Source organism: Aptenodytes forsteri, unplaced genomic scaffold, assembly GCF_000699145.1.
Source record: "Aptenodytes forsteri isolate BGI_AS27 unplaced genomic scaffold, ASM69914v1 Scaffold142, whole genome shotgun sequence".
Taxonomy (NCBI): domain Eukaryota; kingdom Metazoa; phylum Chordata; class Aves; order Sphenisciformes; family Spheniscidae; genus Aptenodytes; species Aptenodytes forsteri.
This window is the reverse complement of record NW_008794598.1, coordinates 418,199-440,446: the sequence shown is the minus strand read 5'-3', so window position 1 is coordinate 440,446 and position 22,248 is coordinate 418,199. Positions and strand designations below refer to the sequence as shown.

Sequence of the window (22,248 nt, the reverse complement as noted above, 5' to 3'; positions counted from 1 at the left end):
TCTTTTCCTTCCCCCCCCCAATCCTAAATAAAAAAAAAAAAAAAAAAAAATACAGTAACAGTCACATCTGTAAATACAGTCCCTTTCATTCTTGCTTGGAAGTTCAAGGAGCTATTTCGAGACAATACAGAGATGCTTGTTTTCTAGAGTTCATTTCTGGTGAGAAAATTCCCTCAGCTCTTGTCAGAAATTCCCAAGTGAGAGTAGAAGCTCTCTGAAAGCCTTGAACCAGCTTAGTCATGCACAGCGCATGCATTAAAAGGAAAGAATAACTCCACACACCTCTTTGAAAGACTTCTTTACCTCCACTAATGGATGCCAGTGTGCAATGGGCTTGCGTGGGTATGCCAGCATCTCATTCCAGTGGTCTCTGCCCAGTCCTTCAGCACTGATCCCCACACGGCATACTCCAATAATCTCATTGTGACCCACTCTGAAGAACAATAGAAAAGCAACATGATTATCTCTTGCGCAGACTGTCCGTACGCTGTCTAACTGAGACTTCTGACCCCATGTTATCAGAGTGCCATGAGGCACGGTGCTAGTGAACATGGGCTGTCCTATCTGCATGATGACAGTCAGATCTTGTCTGCTACTGTCAGCGCACGCAGCCCCCAGCACAGTGAGGCACTGCCATCGCCAGAAATAATTATAACAACTTTAAAATTATTTGAACTGTAGATCAGTCCAGATACAGAACCTGGAAGGACGTGTGATGTAGTGGTGTACAGCAAGAATAAGTACAAGTTCAGTAATGGGTAATTCATACACCAGTTGCTGCTCAGAGTGAGACCATTTGCTTTCTAAAATGGGATGACGGTTTGCAGGACAAGCAAATAGCGAAGGGGAACACAGTACTCACTCAAGAAAATGCCACAAAGGACCAGCTTTACCATGCTTACTATTCTAGCAGGTAATTTTCCATAACCATAAATAACAATGATGCTTTAACAATAAATCACTAGAGACAGACTGATGCCACAGAGCTGTGCAATCAAGGCCGTGATACTAAGGAAAATGGCTGTTGAGTAGGAAAACCTGCACCCAACGGGATGTTTTCCCCTCCAGCTCTCCAGAGCCTCCCACCTACCGATCGTAATCCATGACAGAGATAAGCAGACTGACTTGATCCATGTTCTCTGGAGGAATGTCAAAGATTATTGCTTCATTGTAAGTGGGATTAAGTGTGTTTTTCTTTATGGTGGTTTTCTTCTTTTTCAGTCTTCGCCCATCACAGAGCAAAGACACTTTGACATATGGATCTGGAGAGGAAGAGATAGGAAAAGGCCTTCTGTTTATGGAGGTTTATTTTGTTACCGTCACAATATAGAAACAGCATTATCAAAGGATGGACTGTAAATTACCATGAGCCAAAGGCACTCCTCAAATGTACTTTTAGAAAAAGGGATGTCTGCGTACCCATCAAACCCACCATTTCTCGTACTGGTGTGAGTGCTGACATGAGGTTCAGGCACTGGAGAACCAGCACTGCAGTCTTCTTGGAAGGAAAAATCAGCCATTTCCATCAGTTTTTCTGTGATAAGGGTTTGCAAGTGTAAGAAGGCCCCATCTCAAACTAAGAGCCCATATCCATCAGAAGATGATACCAGGCACTGGGCACTCAGGCATTCTAGCTTGCGTTAATTGCATAGCCACAGACAGCAAGCCCAGGGCTTTCTCTGAAGCAAAACCATAACTTTTTCAAAATTTGCCTAAGAGAGCAAAATGTAATGCAGCGTTTTGATGATCCAAACAGGCAGAGGGGGGTATTTTACAGGGATCCTTTCCTGCACTGCTACCAAAACTATCCAATTGCTAACATTATGTAGCAGTTACAGTGAGTAGGGGAATTTTAAAACCCATTTTCCCAATGTCAGAGAGCAGCAGAAAGAAAAGGTATTAGGGCAGCTCTGCTTCACATGCTTTCCACTGGCTGATCATGGCAGGATGCCCTCAAGTTACAAACAGCTCCTGTTTGCTGTAACGGCTGCTCAGGCGATTTCAATGCATTTTCAAGTAACAGTAAACGTGTAATGTATTATTACAGAAACGCTGAGCTGGCTTCATCTGAAGTCTCAATTCTCAGACATTTCATATGGCATCAAACTCCAACTGAGTAGAAATGTTTTCCGCAAAGATCTTTTACTGTATTGTTACTGCCTTTTATACAAGTCATCAATGAAATTCAAATACTATGATGTTGAGCTCTGGAAAAGAAACTGCTTTTTATGTTGAAATCCAGAATTTATGCATGCTGAATTTGCAAGCCAACTCTTTGGAACTGTGAATGCATACAGTCTTCAGGTGACTTTGATCCTAATGTTTGAGTACTGGCCACTGTACAGAGGAATGCATACTCACCTGGGATTTACCCAGGTGTCCCATGATCCTTTCCAAATCTTGGGGTGAAATGATTGATTCTTCCTGTAGGGGGTTATCTGATGGAAAAATCCCTACTCACATAAAACTGCTAGGGTCAGTATCTGCAACAGATCTGAAGCATCCAACCCAAGAGATGCATCAGAGCTTTGACTCTGCAAACCCTCCCATGGGGATGGGAAACCACTGGCAGTCTCCTTGAAGAGTATATTCAGGTATATAATCACCCCCCCTGGATTTGTGCCCTTGGGAATGGGTTTAAAAGATAATTCTACTTTTAAAATTTTGTGCATACTTAAAACATGGACAAAGCTTTGTCAGGTGTTTCAGTGACGATACAGCCTTGGCATCAAGAGACATATGCCCACTACCCATTGAGGCTACCCTGAGGGAGAAGGAACAAGTGTGGATGCAATGGGGTCCTTCTCAGCAATTGAGCACCTACCTGAGTAACCAGTGATATCCATAGCTTTGAGATTCCTGCATTTAATGACTGTTAAGGTGAGGCGACCTGCAGTTGGCAAATAACAAAGGGAAAACATGATCTCTCCCAGGTCCACGCTTTCCTTTAATAAAACAGAGAACACATTATATTGGAAATGTTCAAGAACCAGCTAGGCTGCCTCCACCACAATGCTTCGTGCAGGATTCATGCAGCACTCACCCTGAAACAGACTTTTCTCTATTCTGTCATTTTCAAGTGAACGACACTTTACTATATGGCAGTGCTGTGGAATTTATTTTCCAGTGTATCCAAACATTATTTGGCTAAAAATGAATATAGGGAACAGGAAAAAAAGGTGTGTCCAAATGTTACAGCTTCAAATCACAGTTAAGGCTAATCTTCCACTGCCTCAGTATGTGCTTCCTCTTACAACATTACAGCTAATGCACTCCTCTTTTCCTGCTCCATGGCTTACACAGAAGTGAAGTGATATCTAACACCAGTGAAGGCCATTAAGGAAGTCATATTAGTATCAAGTTTTGCTTGAATGTACAGTATATATCTTCTAGTGCCCAGTGTGTGACACTAACATCTATTTCCTCAAATGGAGAAATACCAAACACAGAACGAGATCACAGGAAGATAAGACCTTAACATGCAGCGGTGCCATAATTCTCTCGTTGTACACTGCAACAAATGCAATGAGTGGCTTTCTAGTACACCTGCTGCCATCGATTCAGTAATAGAGGTTTACAGACTTTCTTGGTGCCTAACATTTTGGCAGAGAATGCAGACGGCTCTGAGTCACACGACAATTTTCTCTGGAGTTGAGCATGAATTACTAGGTAGTTACAGACCAGGGGGTCATAGCTTTAATACAGAAGAGAACCATGAGGGGCTCCATTCAGTAGCAATTCAGCTTTTAGGTTGTGACATGCTTACCATCATTTGGACCACCAACCCCTTTGAGATGCCTTCAAAGAGCTAACAAACGCAGTATGAGGCATGTATATGTATGTATATAAATAGTGAATTAGTCAGCAGATGGCACTCAGAAATGTTTGGTAGTTTCTGGATTACATAGAGGCAAATACAATTTACTCTTTTAGTGCCCCATAAAACAACTTTTACACATAGCTCTTAGCACCTCTTGTGCATGCAGCCTTATATACTACACCTCCTAAAAGCCCATTCCATCATTGCCTTGCTCATGGGAATTCAGGAAAAAAAAAATAAACAAACCAAAAGTAGTATTTAAACTAGAAAGCATTATCATCTGAAGTCAGCAGAAAGATTTCCAAATACCTTCCAAAAATGGATTTAAAAAAAAATCTATCTTATTTTGTACATACAGATCCCACATCTGTAGAGCAAACCACCCATTTATTTTTGGAAACAGAGTATTTGATTCATTTCAATATGATATAATGATCTGGAGAAAAGAAATTGTAGCTGCTAGTAGTAGAGTGATGGAACTAAAAAGACAAGTAAATGCATTAGGCACTTAAAGCTTTGCTAAGTGTTAGGAGAATAGATCTTGTTGATGGATGAGATTTTTGCCAAATAATTTCCTTCTCATTCTCTGGTAAGGCAAAGATTAGATATTTATTCCACTTAGATGTGCAGAATACTAATGAATGTTATATAAAAGTCTTGATTCTTGACAACACTTCACCTCACTAGCAAATAAATTGAATATCTTCTTAAGCATAGAGTGTACAAAAGAAACTGGCAGCCAAATGTTTTCTGGACAGAGCAATGTATGACTAGACTTGTAGGTATCTAAATAAACATTGTCTCAGAAGGTGCTATTTGCTGGTAGATAAGTGTTTAATACTCTGACACACTCAGAGTTGCCACTCTGATCTCTTACTCGCCTTAATGAACCGATGGCATCCTAAACAGCTTTCCTTCCAATGCAACAAAATGATCTCAAGTCACAGCCTCATTGTCAGTGACCGGTAATGAAATAGGTGAAAACATTTACTGAGTTATTATTCCTCTGCCTTTAGTACCTCTTGATGTGTCTACCAGGAGCTAGATTTCTTGCCTCACAAAATATTACTAAAGGTACCTTATTAAGGTACCAGAATCATTTTCATCACGCATGAAAGAGCTTTTAGAGGCCCTGCAGCTTCTAACTCTTGACTGCATTTCAGCTACGGCACCTTGAATATAACGGGTACCCCCGAGTCAGGCTGCTGTCTTGGAGGTAGAGCAGCAATGAACAACACCACTGAGTGCTCCAAAACGTTTGGTAGTTTTACCTTTTGTGTCATCTGTACCCTGAGAGCTGAGCTGAGCCGCAGTTCGTGCTGCCTGACTCCAATGCGGCCAATTTTCAGAGGACAGAGAGCTCGGTATTTTATGGAGAGTGTCATTCATTTACAGTGTCTTAAAATGACCACTCAAAAATCGTGTGCCCAAAATTACAATTTGCTTTTTAAAACATGGCACTTCTTGTTACCTTTAGAAGTATTCTTCCTCTTTTAAGATGAATTGCTTTACAAAACAAAGAGCCTGAATAAATAACTCTGCACTGAGGAGGCACTTCGTAATGCGTGTCCGGAACCTGCTGCAAACACTGCCACTGCATCAGAACTAAGCTTGAGGACTGGGATCGTACATTTTCACTTAAGTGTCTCCAGCTCCAGACACTGCATCTACCAGTCCTAGCTATAGACTTTACTGACAATAGAAAATAATTTAATATAAATATTCTGAAATTATGATTAGAAATGGTTGTTCTATTCCCAAATCTCACTGTGTGCCAGCTGCACTGGATGCTATGTCCACTGTGCAGTGCAACAGCAATTGGCATTCAGAGACGATACACTGGCTGGGTCTGTTCTTTCATACATTCTTTGGTCTGTGTTGGTTTGGGAGGGACAAGAACAGGAAGCCTTGGACACAGATGTCAGAAGAGAGCAGCCCTATATGAGATTGTGAGAGCACCCTGTGGGCATCATCTCATCTTCTATTCCTCTCCTTGCACTGAAAGGACCTGTTCAGGGTATAAAACTAACATAAATTGTTCTTTGACCTCATTGTATTAGGTCAAAAGATTTTTCTTTGCAACCATAAATACAGGAGAGTAAAACGTGTCCTGTGGGTACATTATTTTCTTGCAGATTATAGACATTGGGACATTTCCAAAATTCATATCAGTACCTCTCAGGAAATAATGGAAGCTCTGAATCAATAACCTTTGCAGATCTGAAACCAAAAATGTTTCACTGATTCACAAGCTGTACAATCATTAAATAAATAGTTGAGTGCTAGCTATTTGAATAGCTTATATCATTGCTTAAGTGCGTTCCTGTCAACCCACAGGATTGATCTAATGTATTATTAGTCACCTAGAGCTTTCCTTGGGTATTGTGAAAACTGTATTTACCCTTCTCATTTTTGATTAAACAGAAATGCCCTTGGGTGTGTTACAACTGGCTGAGATGTACCAATATTGGCCCATTCCCAAAGAATGGCACAGAGAGAATGAGGGGATGGAGCCAAATGCGGCACTCGACGTTTCTGTGGGAGCTCTGCAAGGCTGCTACACAATGTGTCTTGGGCATGATGTTGGTTCTGCTCCTCTCACACCTTCTTTGGAGGCTTCTCCCTTAACAACACTTCTTTTGGTGACTCTCCACCTGTTTTTGTGGGGTTTTTTTTTCCATTAAATTAGTTTACTTAGTCAGCTAGGAAAACATCCACTATTTCTTGCAGAACCATCCCAGCGAAATACAGAATATACACAGGTTAAAAACTCCATAACCTTCTCCTGCAGATATGTGTTTTATGTGGTTTTCCTCTAGCGAGACCAAGTGTTACCCCTTCCCAGTTTCATTCCTGCCCACAGGTCTTTTCCCTCCGAACTCTGCAGGCTTACCACACTCTTTGTATGCTGATCATATAGCAAGGAAAGGGAAACTCCCTGCCACCACACAAGTGACCTCACCTCAGGATGCAACACCACGGCACATCACAGCTAGCCCGGCAGAGCTGACAGCAAGCTGAGTCTTCAGAGGCAGAGCAGATGCAAACAGGTAGATGCCTCCAAGAGGCATCCGCACATGTGATGTACCTTGTTCTTCTCCTAGCAACCCTTTGCCAGGCGAGCGGATGTGCCTGATGCCTGCTTGCCTCTTTGCCAGCGTTTTTCCTTTCATTACCATCCATTAATCATAACAGACGTGGCTATTTGTGGATTGAAAGCCAAGAGCTGTAAACACCCTGCTAACTAATACCATTGACTTTCCTTGTGGTTGATCCTGTGCCTCACTCCCACCTCGCTTGCAGGCAAGATGCTCAAAAGGTAACAGAGCTGCAGCTCATAGCACACTTCCAGCAATGCCCCGGGGTACCTGGCAGGCGTCACATATATCTTAGCGTCCTTAGACAGGCATGGCAAAAGCTGTACTGCCACAGAAGCATGACAGCTGCTCTCTGCGCCCTACCAGGGCAGCTGCTAGCCCGAGAGCTCCCTACCAGGGCCAACACGCTGCATGCACACCGTATTCCCTGCGATGCCCGAGCGCTGAGCTCCCACACTGAGTCCCAGCTATGGCACCACAGCACAGTATACAGTGCTGCGCACACGTGTCAGACCTCACAGCTCTCTTAGAAAGTTATGAACACACTACAATGAAAGAACAAGTACTGATAGTAGTGACCAAGGGGTACAACTGGTGAGGAACATGGTACTGAGAAAAAAGCTGCAGAGAGTTGCAAAGCAAATGTCTTTTAATACTGCTGACCACAACGCAATAAATATTCATTTTTGAAAGTTCATTCCCCAATACAGAAAGCGGGAGAGCAAAGGTATGAGATGAGCTACGAAGGAAGTTGCAAGACAGATTTTTGCAAGTCATGGGGTTATGCCAGTCACTAAGAAAGATTTGACAGGGCCCGTGCTTTCAGCCACAGGGGTGAGGACATCTTGTATTCCAGTTTCAGAAATAACAACATGAAATGACAAAGACGACGACTGACTTGGTGTCCAACTGCAAAGCAGTTCAATCATTTGCTTGCCCTCAGAACCAGCCAGGTCCTCCTGGGAGGACAGTGGAGGAGCAGACAGCTATTATGTAGAGGTTAATGTCATTGCTTCTGCACTCAGCGATCAATGTGAGAAGGTGGCTTCTCCTGCCAGCTCCCTGCAACACTGAAAGTGGCTGGGACATTTCCTTCTCTGATGCTTGGTTTCACTTTCAGCGAGAATTCAACAGAACTACTAAAAGACCCACATCAAGCTCTGGAAGAGTTGCCAGCAACACATCAGACAACATTCAGTACAGTAAAGCCCAGTACCTCCGATGGGTTGGTAGTGGCCCTCCAGAGCTAATTCTTACTGTTATCATGTGCACGTGGCAGACAGCAGAACCTGAGACCCTTCATGTGTCGAAGGGATGCCAGACAGGGAACATACTAAACCCCTCAGTTGTTTTTTAGCAAAACTTATATCAGTGAGACTCACTGTGTGTGAGATAACAGCAAGTCATTAAGTAAGGTGGTGAAATTCCAGTAAACCAGGATTCTGGTAAAGCTGACAGGCTTCTGAGTACAACAGCCTTTGCCACCCCTGCATGCAATGGCTGTAGGTCCCCAGGGCTAACAGTACCATCTGCAGGGAGGCAACAAACCCATCAGCTGGCCGTTGTGCAGGACTTACCCCTTTAGGCAATCCAGCCAAAAAGAGAAGCCCAACCCATCCTGCCCTGGAGCCGCTCCCCACACACTCGGTACCTGTCCTCCACACGCACAGGTACCACGCACCACGCTGCAGCACCGCACGGCACATGCTCCCAGAGCAGGGATGACCCTCCAAAGCAGATAGATACTCACCGTCGTCGCATACTGAATGTCCTTCCAGATGGAAGTCTCCCGGGAAAGGTCTGAGGCCTCAAACAGGTTCTCCAAGATAACTTCTCCTATCATGTCATGTCTGGAGAACCTGTCAAAGTCAAAGACGCTCAGGTGGAGCTTCCTGCTCGCCAGCTCCTCATGGGGCACAGGGAAGTGGAAGGATTCATCGAAGGTGGGATTCAGAGTCTTCCGGTGGACTCGTGTCTGGAACTTGCGCTTTCTGTCCGGCAGGAGGTAGATCTTCACATAGGGATCTGAGCTGCCGCAGAAGTCTTTGGCTGGCAAGTCAAAAGCCCTGAGAATTCGGACAGTCAGCGTCTCATTCTCATAGTCGTACTTGAGAGTGAAGTTAATTTTCCCACAGGTTTTTGCTGCCTCTTTCTTGGGGTCCTCAGAGTCAATGGATTTTTGCTTATAGAGTTCGGGCTTAATGCGACCAATGCTGGTTGGCTGCTCAGCCACAGCCGGTGGGTCCATGCCATAGTCCATGCTGGATACGTGCATTTGTCGAGGAAGGTGCCTTTTGAAGGAGATGTGCCTGCAGGAGGAAGACACAACAGCTGTATGGTTTTCCAAGGACATTTTTCTCCTTTTTCTCCCCTGGACTACTAACGCTAGGAAAGCAGGGAGAGCACAAGAACGAGTGCAATAGGTGCTCCTGACCTCTGTACAGAAACCACGTATGTTATGGAAATTAACACTGAAGGGAACACCTCCAGTGGTCAAAGGAACCGATCCTGCAAATTCCCTAACTTTCAGAGTATTTGCAGCAAGCTGCATTTTTTCACCTGTTGCACAAGTAACAGCCCACAGCTAAATATATGAGACCCAACAACTCCTTAACCAAGCCATAGACAACACATAGTGGACACTCTTTCCCACCCTCAGTCCTTACACTTCCAAGATACTGGCACTACATTTCTCTCAGGCAGAAAAAACTTCTAAAGTTTTTTAGAAGTTCGAGAGAACCACGACCAGCTCAGAAAGTTAAGTTTTGTTCTGGGTATTGCTGCTTCCACACTTCTCCAAGAGACTCTCATCAGAAACCAATAGATAATTCTTGACAGGGAGGAATGCACAGCCTCATCTGGAAGCTGTCTCTTGCCTTGAGCTCCCCTTCAGCGCAAGGGAAACTGTATGTAAGCAAAGCTTTATCTAAGCAAAGCATAAAAGCTTTCTGTGGACTCACAGCATTATTTCAGATTATCTGGTGTTTACAAGAGCAGTATATGGAGTTATTTAACCATACTAAGAACTTGTACAGCCAGAGCATTAGCTTTCAGTGATACGTGGTACTCGGAGACCTCACTTCTCCTTGGCAGGTTCCTCGAAGGCATTTTGGCCTGGGCTAGGCTGGGCTGTGAGTCAGAGATCCCAAACTGCTGAGGTTGTTCCCCAGTGTCCCCGGGTCTGGCTGCCTGCCTGTGGTTCATGGTGGGCTCTTTCACTTGAGAAAGAGGGTTTGAAACCTTCCCACATACAACCAAGCCCCACTTTGTTTGTCCTATTTCAGGCAGGCTGAGCTTTTGTTTTCTCCTCCATTGGAAAGGTGTAATAAAAGCAGAATGAGCGTGTGCATGACAGAGAGGCAATCAGCTGTCCAAAATCAGTGCAGTTAAATAAGAGAGTATGTGGGACAATTGCAGGTGGCACCATGTTGATTTTAACTCCAGCTTCTTTAAACAGAAGGCTGTGATCGGTGCCTTATTAATTCTGCAATACTGCAGCCAATTTTCTGAGCAATGTCCGTTTTCGCAGTTGCACTCTCGCACACATCATGGGCATGGCCAACAAAGCAAGCAGAAGTGTTGGGGCGCAGCCAGGACCCTGTGATCACCCTTTCCTGTCCCAGTTTCACAGCCTTCTGTGTCAAGGAAGAGGTACCGTATTTCTCTGTATTCTTGCCGAGAAGGTGTCCCAAGGTTCAGACAGCCTTATCCTGATTTACTGAGTATGATGTTGACATCTCTGTCCCTGGCTGAGACAGACATGCACTGAGCACAAGCACTGAGCGCAGCTGGTTCGAAGCTTGTGCAGTGAGTGATACGTCAATTCTGCTTATCTAATTGTTTCTGCTAGGAGCCACAACAACAAGAGAGAGCAAAAAGGTCTAACTCTGTCTGACAGCATACCATCATTGATACTTGAGCCTGCCTCTCACGTTGGAACAAAATTAAAGTGGCCAAAGCATACTGACGGCTTGACACAATGAGGACAAGTCACAGTAATAGGGCTTGAATCCTTCATTTTTTTAAAAGGGCCCACGGTAAGCCAGTCTTAACACATTAGCTGGTTAATGACCAATCTTTGGAAAGTAATCCAGCATGTAGGTGGAAGTGCTTTCTTTAGCCTCTCTGAAGGTATCTGAACCTCAGGCTCCATTAAACACTTCTCCCACCCTGCCAGCTGCCCCAAGGCGCAGCATCCCTGCAGAGCACTTTATCCCGCTCACCTGGTGGAAGACGCAGGCTCCGTTGTTTGCCTCTGGATCCGCGTGCGCCGCATGATGTGGTCTTTCATGGACGTCTGGACCTCTGCAGGGATATCTGGCGATGTATGGCTGATCTTCACCGCTGCCTCTAGGAAACTTATGGCACCCGTGTCCTTGAGTTTGTCTGCCATGTTCTCCTTATTGCAGCCTGCCTCGCTCTGCAAGATGGCCAGGTTAGAAGAAATGGCCTTGTTCCTGCAGGGAACCCAGCACAGCTTCCAAAAGAGAAACAGAAAAACTGCCACCAAGGCCAGTCCACACACAATAACTATCACTGCAAGGAGGCTGACGGAGAGCTCTACAGGGGGAGAGAAGGCAACAGCAACAGGGAGAGGGGAGGAATGGGAAAGGAGAAAAGAAAAGGAAAAAGATGGTGAGAAAGCTATAAGAAAAGGGAAGAAATGGTCCAAACTGACTTATATCACGACTAATGGAGAGCTCTTAGCAGGTTCTACAAGCAAGAGTCAAACCCAAGTGAGCATCCCCTGACAGATTCGGAACTGCTTCCTGCCCCAGACACATCTGGGGAGAAATGGGTGTCTCCAGATGGCCAGAGCTATGAAGTTTTATACCATGATGCTTACACTGGCTATAAAATATCATCCTTGGTTTGTTTTGTGGCATTGGCAAACTGCTGAGTCTGAAATCGAGAAGAATTGCAGAATTGCATGATCGAAACAAGCTCCAGTGTTGTACCAGCAGAAACTGCCTTTTTGCTTCATACCACAGGTGTTCAGACACTATATTAAAAAAATCTATCTACCATGACCCTGGAAGCAGATTGTTGTTGTACTATCAATGCTCACATCTTGTCCAGATGTGCCTATAGGGAATAAAAAGTAAATACCAATTAAAAAAAAAAAAAATCACAAGATGCTGATGCAGTGAAACCAAACATAGAAGGAGGCTGTACAGAAAGTACTACACATTCATTCTTCCTTATTCTGATTAGCACAGAAGCTGTGTATGTTCTGACACTCTGAGTCACTTTTACCTCATATGCTATGTATTTCAGCATTTTAATCTTTTTCTGGAGAGGAAAGAGCTTCCATACCTATGGCTGAAGAATCAGGAAAAACGGGGGGGGGGGGGGGGGGGGAGAGAGAGATGATCTAGGCTGTGAAATGATTCACAGCACTTCAAAAAGAGAAAATATTGGCTATTTTTAGTTCCTTTCTTACAATGTATTAATTCCCAGATTCCCACCTAAACCAAAATTCTAGGAGTTCAGAATCACAAAGAATACCAGTCCCTGAAGATGAAGACACGTTCTGCACTGGAGTTAAGTCTGCAGTGTTAGGACTACGGACGATTCAGTTGCAGATTGCTATGTGTTCAAGGACAATTCCTTGATTGCCTGCTGTGTTATTTGTAGTGACAGGTAGTAAAGCTATACTCTTTAAATTACCTAAGTGCAAGTCAGGACGGAAAGACAGGCAAAAAAATATGAAACACTCCAGAAGTTTATACAGAATAACCATTACCTCTTCCTCGCTTCTGTTTATGTGTATGCTTGGACCATAAATGTTTTGCGTTACCACATGAAACAGACAGCAGCTACTTAATTCACTACCTGAGACGTGTGTGTTTGTGAATTGTCTGGTAGTCACAGCTGAAATGACTCTTAGCGAGTATAACAAGACTCTTGTAAAATTAACTGAAGGAAGGCAGGACGAGGTGTAGCTGCTAGAAAGCGAGCACATCATGTGTGGAAGGGGATCAGCAGGACATGGCTGCTCGTCTCCTCCTGCAGCACGGGGCTGGTTCCCAAACCAGAGCTGAGCCCCCTGCTCCCCTGGAGCAGAGCCCGTGCTGGGTGGGAGGTGTGGGACGGCGGCCCTGTCCCAGCAGCCAACAGCTCGCAGCACGGCGGGACACGGTCGTCCACGGCAGCACCCCCAGGAAGGGACCCGGGTCTGTTCCTCCTCCGTGGGGTCTGCACAGCCTCCCTCAGCAGAGTGGCACAGAGCGGCCCTTTGTCAAAGCTGGTTAACACTAAAGGTCACGGCTGCAGATATGAATATTTCAGTTTTGTCCATGGGAGCTGACAGCACCTCTTTAGATCATGTCTAAATGTACTTAAGGCAAACAGCTTCTCACTTCCAGGAGCTCTAAGAAATGCTAGACTCACTCAAAAACTGCATTTAAAACAATAATTTCCCACAAAATCCATCCTTACTAGGCAACTTAGCTCTTAGAAGATAAACCAGGAGACTCACATCCGTGCTTCATCATAGCTACTATAAATGTGATCCCTGACATATGCTTTACCTTAAATAGAAGTCATAAGAAGACCTTCTGTTTCCTTTGGTCATATAGTTTAGTTTTGTACAGCTGTAATAAGATATTTAATGTTTAAGGCAGAGAAAATCTATACAATATGAGGAAAGACTAAATTTTTATCTTGAAAAAAAAGCTGAATTTAAAAATTATTTAAAAAATAAAAAAAAAAAACCAACCACCATTGGTGAACCATAGCAGCAAAGTATGCAGGAACCCATTTATATCATCAAACTTTGCTAACATGCTGTCTGGGAATACAACAGCTACTCTATATTTAGGATTTTCGCATCAGTTCTTATAAGTGAAATCTCAAGGAAGCATCAGACACAAAATGCGACATCTACACCGGAATAAGGCAGTTCTGCTGAACACCTGGGAAACCATCTGTTGTTTCTGATATCCCAGAGGAAATGCACTGTTTTTCCACAAAATTACCTAGCTTAGCAAATTCACTAAGAGCTTGAGGCAAAGCTTCCTGACTGCTCACAGGTTCTTCGACTCGAAAGGAAGGCTGGAAGCTGCCAGCAGGTGCAGATGGAAAATAAATGCCATCCAGAAGTTTTTGCACTTTTCCTCACCAGCCTCCTGTACAGGTCAGACTGCACCATTTATTTTCTGCTGTAGCTCCAAGGTGGAAATACAGATCACTACTGGAGTGAATAAATAGGTCCTGTCTTATTCAATAATAAATAGGATTGTACAAGTCAGCAGTGGAGCTTCCTTGGAGATTTGGCTAAATGTATTCTCACCAAAGGAGAGAGCGCAGAGGTACCACTTTCCTATACTTTGAGTTAAGTCTTGGAATTGTGCCCAGGAAACTCCGAGTCAGTTTCATAAGAAACCTTAAGAACCTGGACTTTTTGCAAATATGTCTATGTTGTTACAAAGGAAATAGTTACAATGCAGAATCTATCACTGCTGGGAGCTGTTACGTGACAGAAAAGTTTCTGTTAAGATACTTCTGCCCATTCCAAGAAGTTATATAGCATGCATGAATCTGCCAGCACACCAAACTCATTAATGGAAAACATCAGAAATAACCAGTTATCCCTTCTGAAAACCTGTTGCCAGCTTGAGAAACATCTTAGTTCATGTCACTTCTTGCTGAGCTGGCATTCATAATGTATTTGACAGGATTCACAGATACATTTATGCATGACCTCCTATTCTTTCCTCTGACAGCTCACATGAAACACAAGTAGAAGGGATCAAGATTTTACAGACATTTTTTAAGGATCTGCCTGGGAAGAATATTGGTTTGTCTGAAGATGACACTGAATCCCCCAAGACTTTTTCATGACTTATTAAACTTACATATCAGTTGGACAGAGTTGACCTTAATTGATTTAATGAGCTTTCTCTTATGAATTTGAAAATACCAGTTACTTTTAAAAAATACCTAGTATTCAAAATGTTATGCTTTAAATGTCCTTTAACTTACAAGAAACTGTAAAAACAAGATAATTCCTTATCTCACAGAAAATGCCCCAGGACCAGAGGTTGCTTGGGTATTCCTGTCATGGATGGAGGTAAGGCCTGTTCCCCTAAAGACTTCTCCAAAGACAGCACAGACCAAAAGGACAGCTCAGCCCAGGGAAAAGATTAGCTCATTGTTTATATTATCCCACCCTATGCAACGTTTAGAGCCAAGGTTTCCTGAGCGGAGGGTAAAGAAGGATGTGTCTGTGTCCGGCGGTAAGGAAGGGCTCCATCTAACGCAGGGCGGCACAGGAATAGTTCAGCCTCTGCTTTACCAAACGTTTCCCGTGCCACAGCCAGCTCGTTGGAGCCCCCCCCCACCGCTCACGGCATCACCGTCCTCGGCAAGGGACAGAGGCACATTATCGCTCTGAGAAATGTCCCGTCTGAGGAAAAATACAACAAGAACTATGTTTCTATTCTATTCTCCTCTAAAAAAATAACAGAGAGTTATTTGTCACTTTGTTATCAGCTAAGTAGGGCTGTACAAGTGCAGAACGGCTTCAGCCATTCCTCACCCTGTTCTTATCTAACTTGGTGCTAGTACCTCATCCTAGCCCAGCTCCCTTGAGAGACACAGGAGAAATTGCCATGTTGGAAAATGGATTTTATTACAACTTGTAATTGAAAAGATAAAGCTTAAAAGGAGAAGGTGGCAAATACAAATTAACATGGCTATTTTCCAGTCTCGCTCCCCCCTGGGAGTGAGAACCCCTTCCCAGAGAAACTCTCAGCTGGAAACTGCTTTTGGCTACAGAGCAGCAATGACAAAGCTCTCGCATGACTAACAAGGAGGGAGGGGAGAACAAGCAGCAGGAAAGACATGGACACAGACATGAACATTCACCTGCATGAGCTGATACGCTTAGGATAAGGCACCGAGCTGTTATTTACCTAGTGGAACAGAGACGGCTCCTTCAGGGATGGTCTGCCTCGCTTATGAAGGTCTTTTTGAGGTAGAGGTTTAGCATGGTATGTAAAGCAAAAGAGAAATTGTGAATTTGTGTCCCCCTATGTTTCTGTGTGCACCTGAACTCCTCGGAGAACTGAGACTTTGTCCCAATCCCTACAGACACAAAGCACTATTACATCTCACAGCAATGCCCCAGAAGTGACCATTGACAGCCACCACCAACAGTCCTGGTCCTTCGCTGCAAAGCAGAGACCTTCACCAAAAGTATTTCCACACCAGGAGAACCGGGGAAGACTCCTCTTGACCAGGAATGAGCTTTTGATGAGTTGCGCCACAGATTCCCCATCAGAGCAGCTGATGGAGAGAAACAGAGATTTCTAAACAAGAAAGCCACTTGCTGCCAGGATAGACAGGAGCCATGGGAAGGCCCACATAGATCATGGTTTTTGCTCTGCTTTCCTTTAGTGAACAGGAGAAAGCAAGCCATACCTGAGAGGCTAATGCTAAATGATCATTTATCACCACTTACGCAGTAGGAGGTACTGTTAAACGTCAAAATTGAGTCAATGGAGATGCTGATCTCCCTCCCCTGCAGCCTGGCATAAGGGAAAATAATGAATCAAAGTCTTCAGAGACAATACAAACAGCTTAGACCGACTGGTTACAAAAACAACACTGCATTTTTGTTTTCTTGCAGCAGGAGCAGTTATGTATCTATGAAGGAAACGGGGGTGAGGGCGGTGAGAAGCTGGCTGGGTGACGCTCAGGGGCAGTGTGGCCCAGGACTGTCCCTCTCCTGTGGTAAAGGGCAGCAGGGCAGCACCGTGCTCCTGGAGCCATCAGGAGCAGTGGCAAGACCAGCACAACAATGGGGACATGCAGGGACACCCCAAGTCAGTGTCAAGGGATGCAAGCTGAAAGACCAGATCATATTCAAGCATTTAAATACAAACAAGTTTCATGACCATGAATATTTGGCAGAGGACTCAAGCAGCGAAATGCTCTTTGACAGAACTATCTCACTGCAGAAAAGACCTGAAGCCGACAGCAACCAATGGGGATGCCAAGAGCACAAAGGAGATGGTCTGAAACCTGTCAACTTTACCAGCAAACGATCTCATTTCTCTTTTGACTTGGCTTCTTGGTTTGTGTTTTTACTGGTTTTGTAACATCTAAAAACCTTGCTATTGAGTCTTACAACAAAGCTTACAGAATGTCTCAAAACTATAAAACTTCTGAGAAGGTCACTACTTTCTACTGCCTTTCAAATAAAAGATGAGATGGCCCAGGGCAGGACAGAGGGACAGTGGAGCAATTTAAAACTGTAAAGCCAAAAGCAAATTTAGGAAAGAGGGATCATTTCTTGGTTAGTCCAGCCCCCTCCCTTGCTCCGGTACCCATGCACTCGGAAAGCAGCTCATCAGTACAACTACCCTTTTTTTTCATCTTGGATGGGAACTAATTAAGAGAATATGGTGGAACTACCTTTCAGGTTTATGTCCCTGATGACTTCATAATACCCAAACTGAGTTACCAAAGGGGATAATTAGCGAAGTCCAAACAGAAAATGATTAATAAAATGACAAAGCCATGATTACAACAGTCTATTAACTGCAAGACAATACTGGTCTAATTATGGCAACATTGACTTTTATTACTGTGAAGTAGCTTGCACTATAATTAAAGAGATTCACGGATAACTCTGAGTTTAATATGAAGAGTTATATTTAATGTCTTGAAGATGTAATTTAGCTTTCCTTCCACCCACTCCCCATAGAGAAAACCAAATAGGTTTGATGGCTCTCTCAGCACTCCAGCATCTATTAGTCATCCCAGCTACCTGTTGGATTTAAACACAGTTTGAATACCACGAGTGGAAGTTCAAGGGGGGGGCTGAAAAAATTAAATGCTATAGGCTGAGGCCCAGCGTGGGGCCAGGCTCATGCTGGAGGAGCTCAGCTGCAGCAGCCACCAGGATCTGTGCCACTGACCCAGCGGTCCCCTTCCCGTAGCCCCTCGGCACCTGCAAGAGGACAGATGTGTTTCTGCAGGCCCTGGAGCACTGCCAGCACAGCCCCCTCACCAAAGCAGCAAGGGCACTTTGACTTGACTTTCTGCTGAGGTTGGGTACTGGCAGCACTGCTGCCACGGCACGTTTGGTCCCACAGCTCCGTCACCATGCACAGACCTAGACAAAGCCTCTGACCCGATCCTGCCAAGAGCAAATGGAGTTCTTCCCTGCGAGAGTTTCTTACTGGTAAGTTTTCCGGTGGTCAATGGAAAGTCTTAGCATCAGGGCGAGCTCTGGCTGGTTTGTTCCCCACTAGGTTTCTTTCAGCTGAAAAAGCAGCTCCCAGGTATTCTGAGCTATGACTTGGAGCATGTAACGTCTTGCCACAGCAAGTGCTCCTGGAAGAGCAGTTACAGGAGATGGCAGAGCCCAGAGGTAGGGGGTGATGGTGATGTACCTTAATCTCGCTTGTACTGGCTGCGTAACTGGTTTTCCAGTGTAAAATATAGACCATTGCTCATACCGCATCAGGAGATATTTCCAGGCTTCTCTGTCCATTTTTGCTACATTTTTCTATTGCAACAGTGCTTGTGAGAATATATTGTTCTATTTCATAGGGCTTTCTAGAGATCACGCATTCAAATGATGGATTACCACGAGAGTTATTGCTGGAGGAGAAGACAGGCAACTCTGGGGCTACAAAAAACCACGTGAGGCACCCACCAACTGCTGATCTAATTTTCTCTCAATTGAGAAGCATCAGCAATATAAGTCTGATTAGCTGAGGGCTGGAAATTGGGCATGAGAAACTGTGGTGAATCTCGGACACCTGGGGCAGGGGCAGAGGGCAGCACAGGACAACAGCAGGGGAAAAGGAAGAGGTTTCCATTAAATCCTAGCTATAGACATTTATTTAGCAATGCCATTCAGCTTTGAAGCTTTACGGAGAAAGGAGCGGGGACTGGATGGAACAGAAACCGAATGTTAAACCAACGCAGCAGCACAGCATCCAGCAGCACCACAGCCAAAACCAAAACATGAACCACAGCAGAGCAAGGGAACTACCCCTTTGGGAATACGGCTCAGAACAAACCCTGCAAGGCATCAAGGAGTACAGCAGCAAGCAGAGCACTTTACAACAGGAATTTTGAAAAGGAAACTGGCTGTCTTATAAATCACGAAATGCTGCGTTTGATGAGAGGTGAGCTGCGGTGCAGCAGCATGTAGTTCTCAGTGAGCTCCTTATCCCCTCCCCAAGCATGCCACGGCCGTGGGAATGGTAACCGAGCAAATAATAAAGATCAGATTATCCCTGTCACGCAACACAGCTTCAGTTCTTGTATCAGCAAGCAGGTCTATTTAACAGACCCCACAGCTAAGTGGGTGCTGGGGTCTGCAGAGATCACGGCTGCAAGAGGGAAGCACTGCAAGCCTGCTCACTAACTGCCTCTGCTGGGATTATGTCCAGCATGCCAGTCCTCTGCTGATGTCTTCGTTGTCACATCTTCAGGCCTACTCGCTGCCATTTGGTTGTCATTTGCAACTTCAGCAACACTTCTCTTCTTGATTTACTGGTTGTGCTCTCTAGGCAGCTATGAGCTATAGGAACATGTCCTGAAATATTCTTGAGCTAGACAAGTCATTAGCAGCTGTCACTTCAAAGTCTAACTGCAGTCAATTTGCTTTTCACAAGCAGCCTAAGAGCACAGGAGCTGGATGTGTTGTGAAGCACTGCAGCAGGGGCTGCTGCTCCAACACTGCTGCTCAAACAAGATCACAGAGATGTGGGTCGTTAGCGAGGGGAAAATATTTCATCAAGTTCTCAGCAGACGTTAAAGGACCGGGTCAGAAAACAATTATGGATTGAGCAGAGCTTCCATCGTCCCTCAGACGTTATCTCATGCTGTGGGTGGGGATAAGGGTTGCAGAGCAGCCCCCATGTAGCAGTGAGTCAGGCAGCAAGACCTGGAGAGCACTGGGGATATCTATCACCTGCAGGTCCACAGGTTACGAGCCCATTTTCTTAGACCCTCCAAACTGCTCCTATCCAGGGAGCGATCTCAGCAACAGGAGCAAGCGTCAGCTGCCACTTACGGCTCTACCTGCACCTACTGACACCCTGCTCAGACCAACAGGAGCTTGGCTGCTTGTCAGGTTTCCTTGCAGGGGGACAGGAGGCGTCACCCGGCCGAGGACAGTGCCTATACTTCAAGTATGTGGGAGAGGAAAATGAAGTCACAGAAATACTTGGTACCACGACCCATCCAGAAGCAAACAAATCAGGGTGTTTTTGTCTTTTGGTAATGTAAGTAAAAATTCACTGATTATTCCTCTCAGCTGTCCAGTGCGGCACAATGGTACGAAATATCCACAGAGGCCCTGAGAGACTCCTGCACTGTGCACACTCCTACGACCCTGCTACACCTCACAGAGTTTCTCTAGGTGAAGGCAAGCAGCGGTTCCAGCTGCTTTTTGCTGTGGAGCATGCCCGAATTTTGTTTTGTTACTCTATGTCAACCACAAGTAATTCCACAGAAGACAGTGCAATGAAAGTGAATTGAAAACAACATGAAAGCAGGAAGAGTTTTCACAGATTGTTTTACATGAAGAGCACTTTCACACTCAGTTCATCATATGTAGCTCAATGGCAAACTCCCCTCTCAAACCAGCAGAGGGGTGGAAATCCTCATGAGATGAACGCTGCAGATGTTCTGAGAGGAAACATTCACAGAGTCTCTGAAATGTCCCCTTGGAAGCTCTGCAAACTCAACCTTCCTCCCGCATGAAGCTAAAAGGAGATTTATCCTGTTCATGTGCTTCCTCTGTCCTTGGACACCGAGTCTCACACTATCAGCTCTCACCAGCTTCCTCCTGCCAGCATGGGCTCCACAGGAACCCAGACAGAGCCTCTTCGTCTCCTGTGCACACCCAGCTATGTAACCGATCATAGGAAGATAGAGACATGAATGCTCAAACTGGCTATGCCAAAGTTTCAGTTAGATAGAAACAAACTTCTTAAAAATTAATTTGCTGCTACGACAGGATTCCTGCCATGCAAGAGCATATTGGAATGCAAACTATAAGCTTCAAAGGGAAGGATGAATCAGAAGCTATTTTGAGAGTAATTATATAAGATTATAAAATTCAAACCATCTCATTATTGCACGTTAAGTATGAAGACAACCTGATTCATAAGGAGACCTTGCAGGGATCCAGTGTTTCAAGCAACTATGATCTATGGTCCAAGTGCAAACAGCAACCTCATAACTCCCATCCAGATAAAACTTCCTTCATTAAGCAATGCCAGGGCTTTTTTCACCATTTAATGTAATTCTTTAGGGGATGCGGTTCTATAGCTGGGAGAATAACTAGAACACGGGACATGGACAACTTCATGCAAAGTTTTGTTCCTTTAACAGTTGTATAATTTGTTGTCCTGGAAATCAGCTATCAGCTTGTTAGTGACAGTACTTGCAAATTCCCAAATTTTATAAACTCCAGTTCAAATTATAATTAAGGAGAAAACATTTAAACAATAAATTTGCACATGGAATAAAGTACTATTCCAGCAACTCCAGCCGCAGCCACAAGGAGCAGCCTGGATGTGGGTGCAATGGGGAAACCCGACTCGGTTTCCCCATGCTGCAATGGAGACTGCGGCAGCTCATCACTGCAAGAAGATGGGGTCCTTGGACACCCCCTGAGCAGTCATCTGCATTGTGCACTGCCTGCAAGAAGAAGAGAAAGTTGGTTTTATTTTTGCTTACATATCCAGGCTACAGCTGAAGCTCCTGCTATGTCTTGGCTTGGAGGAAGCAGGCGCACAAGCAGGAGGGCTGCGAGCTGCTCGCTCCATCAGGGAGGGCAATGTGTGTGCTGTCCTTGCTGCACCCCAGTGCCCGGTCCCTCAGGAGGGACTTTCACACCTGATGGTCTAAGAAAGCTGATTAGACAAGTGCATTAAACAGAGGAAAGGTGAGGGAAATAGAGGCTACCATACCCTTTACTACCTGGCATTTTTCAGTTTATGGTTTGGTACTTTTATCACCCAGGGAACAGACGGTAAATGCACTCAGATACAGGAGAGGGAGGTGCACTGGTCCCCCAGGCTGAGTTTAAAAAAGCAGAAGAAAATCTGAACAGAGTAATTCAGAGGGAAGCACCAAAGGTGATTTTCAAGTGCAGAGTCAACAATGAGGTACTTTACACACATGTATGTATATATAATAATAAAAAAACCCCAAACACATACATCTGAAAATGCGTAATATACCAAACAAAGGAATGCAACCTAAGAGGAGACCTTGGTAGCCTGGAGCTTATGCTTTGCTCACTGAAATAGAATGGAGAAAGATTTAAGGGGGGGGGGGGGGGGGGGAAAA

At 44.7% G+C, this 22,248-nt stretch overlaps 1 protein-coding gene across 1 annotated transcript in view; it reads right to left on the bottom strand.

Annotated features, from left to right (window-relative positions):
* SYT6 (synaptotagmin 6) overlaps window positions 1-22,248 on the bottom strand; it is a 39,749-nt gene that overhangs the window by 6,140 nt on the left and 11,361 nt on the right. The window contains exons 2-6 of the mRNA XM_009272715.1: window positions 11,142-11,478; window positions 8,669-9,227; window positions 2,825-2,945; window positions 1,091-1,262; window positions 283-433 (exon numbers count right to left, since the gene is read on the bottom strand). Of these exons, the coding sequence (XP_009270990.1) occupies window positions 283-433; window positions 1,091-1,262; window positions 2,825-2,945; window positions 8,669-9,227; window positions 11,142-11,478 (1,340 nt within the window). The remainder of the gene's footprint in view (window positions 1-282; window positions 434-1,090; window positions 1,263-2,824; window positions 2,946-8,668; window positions 9,228-11,141; window positions 11,479-22,248) is intronic.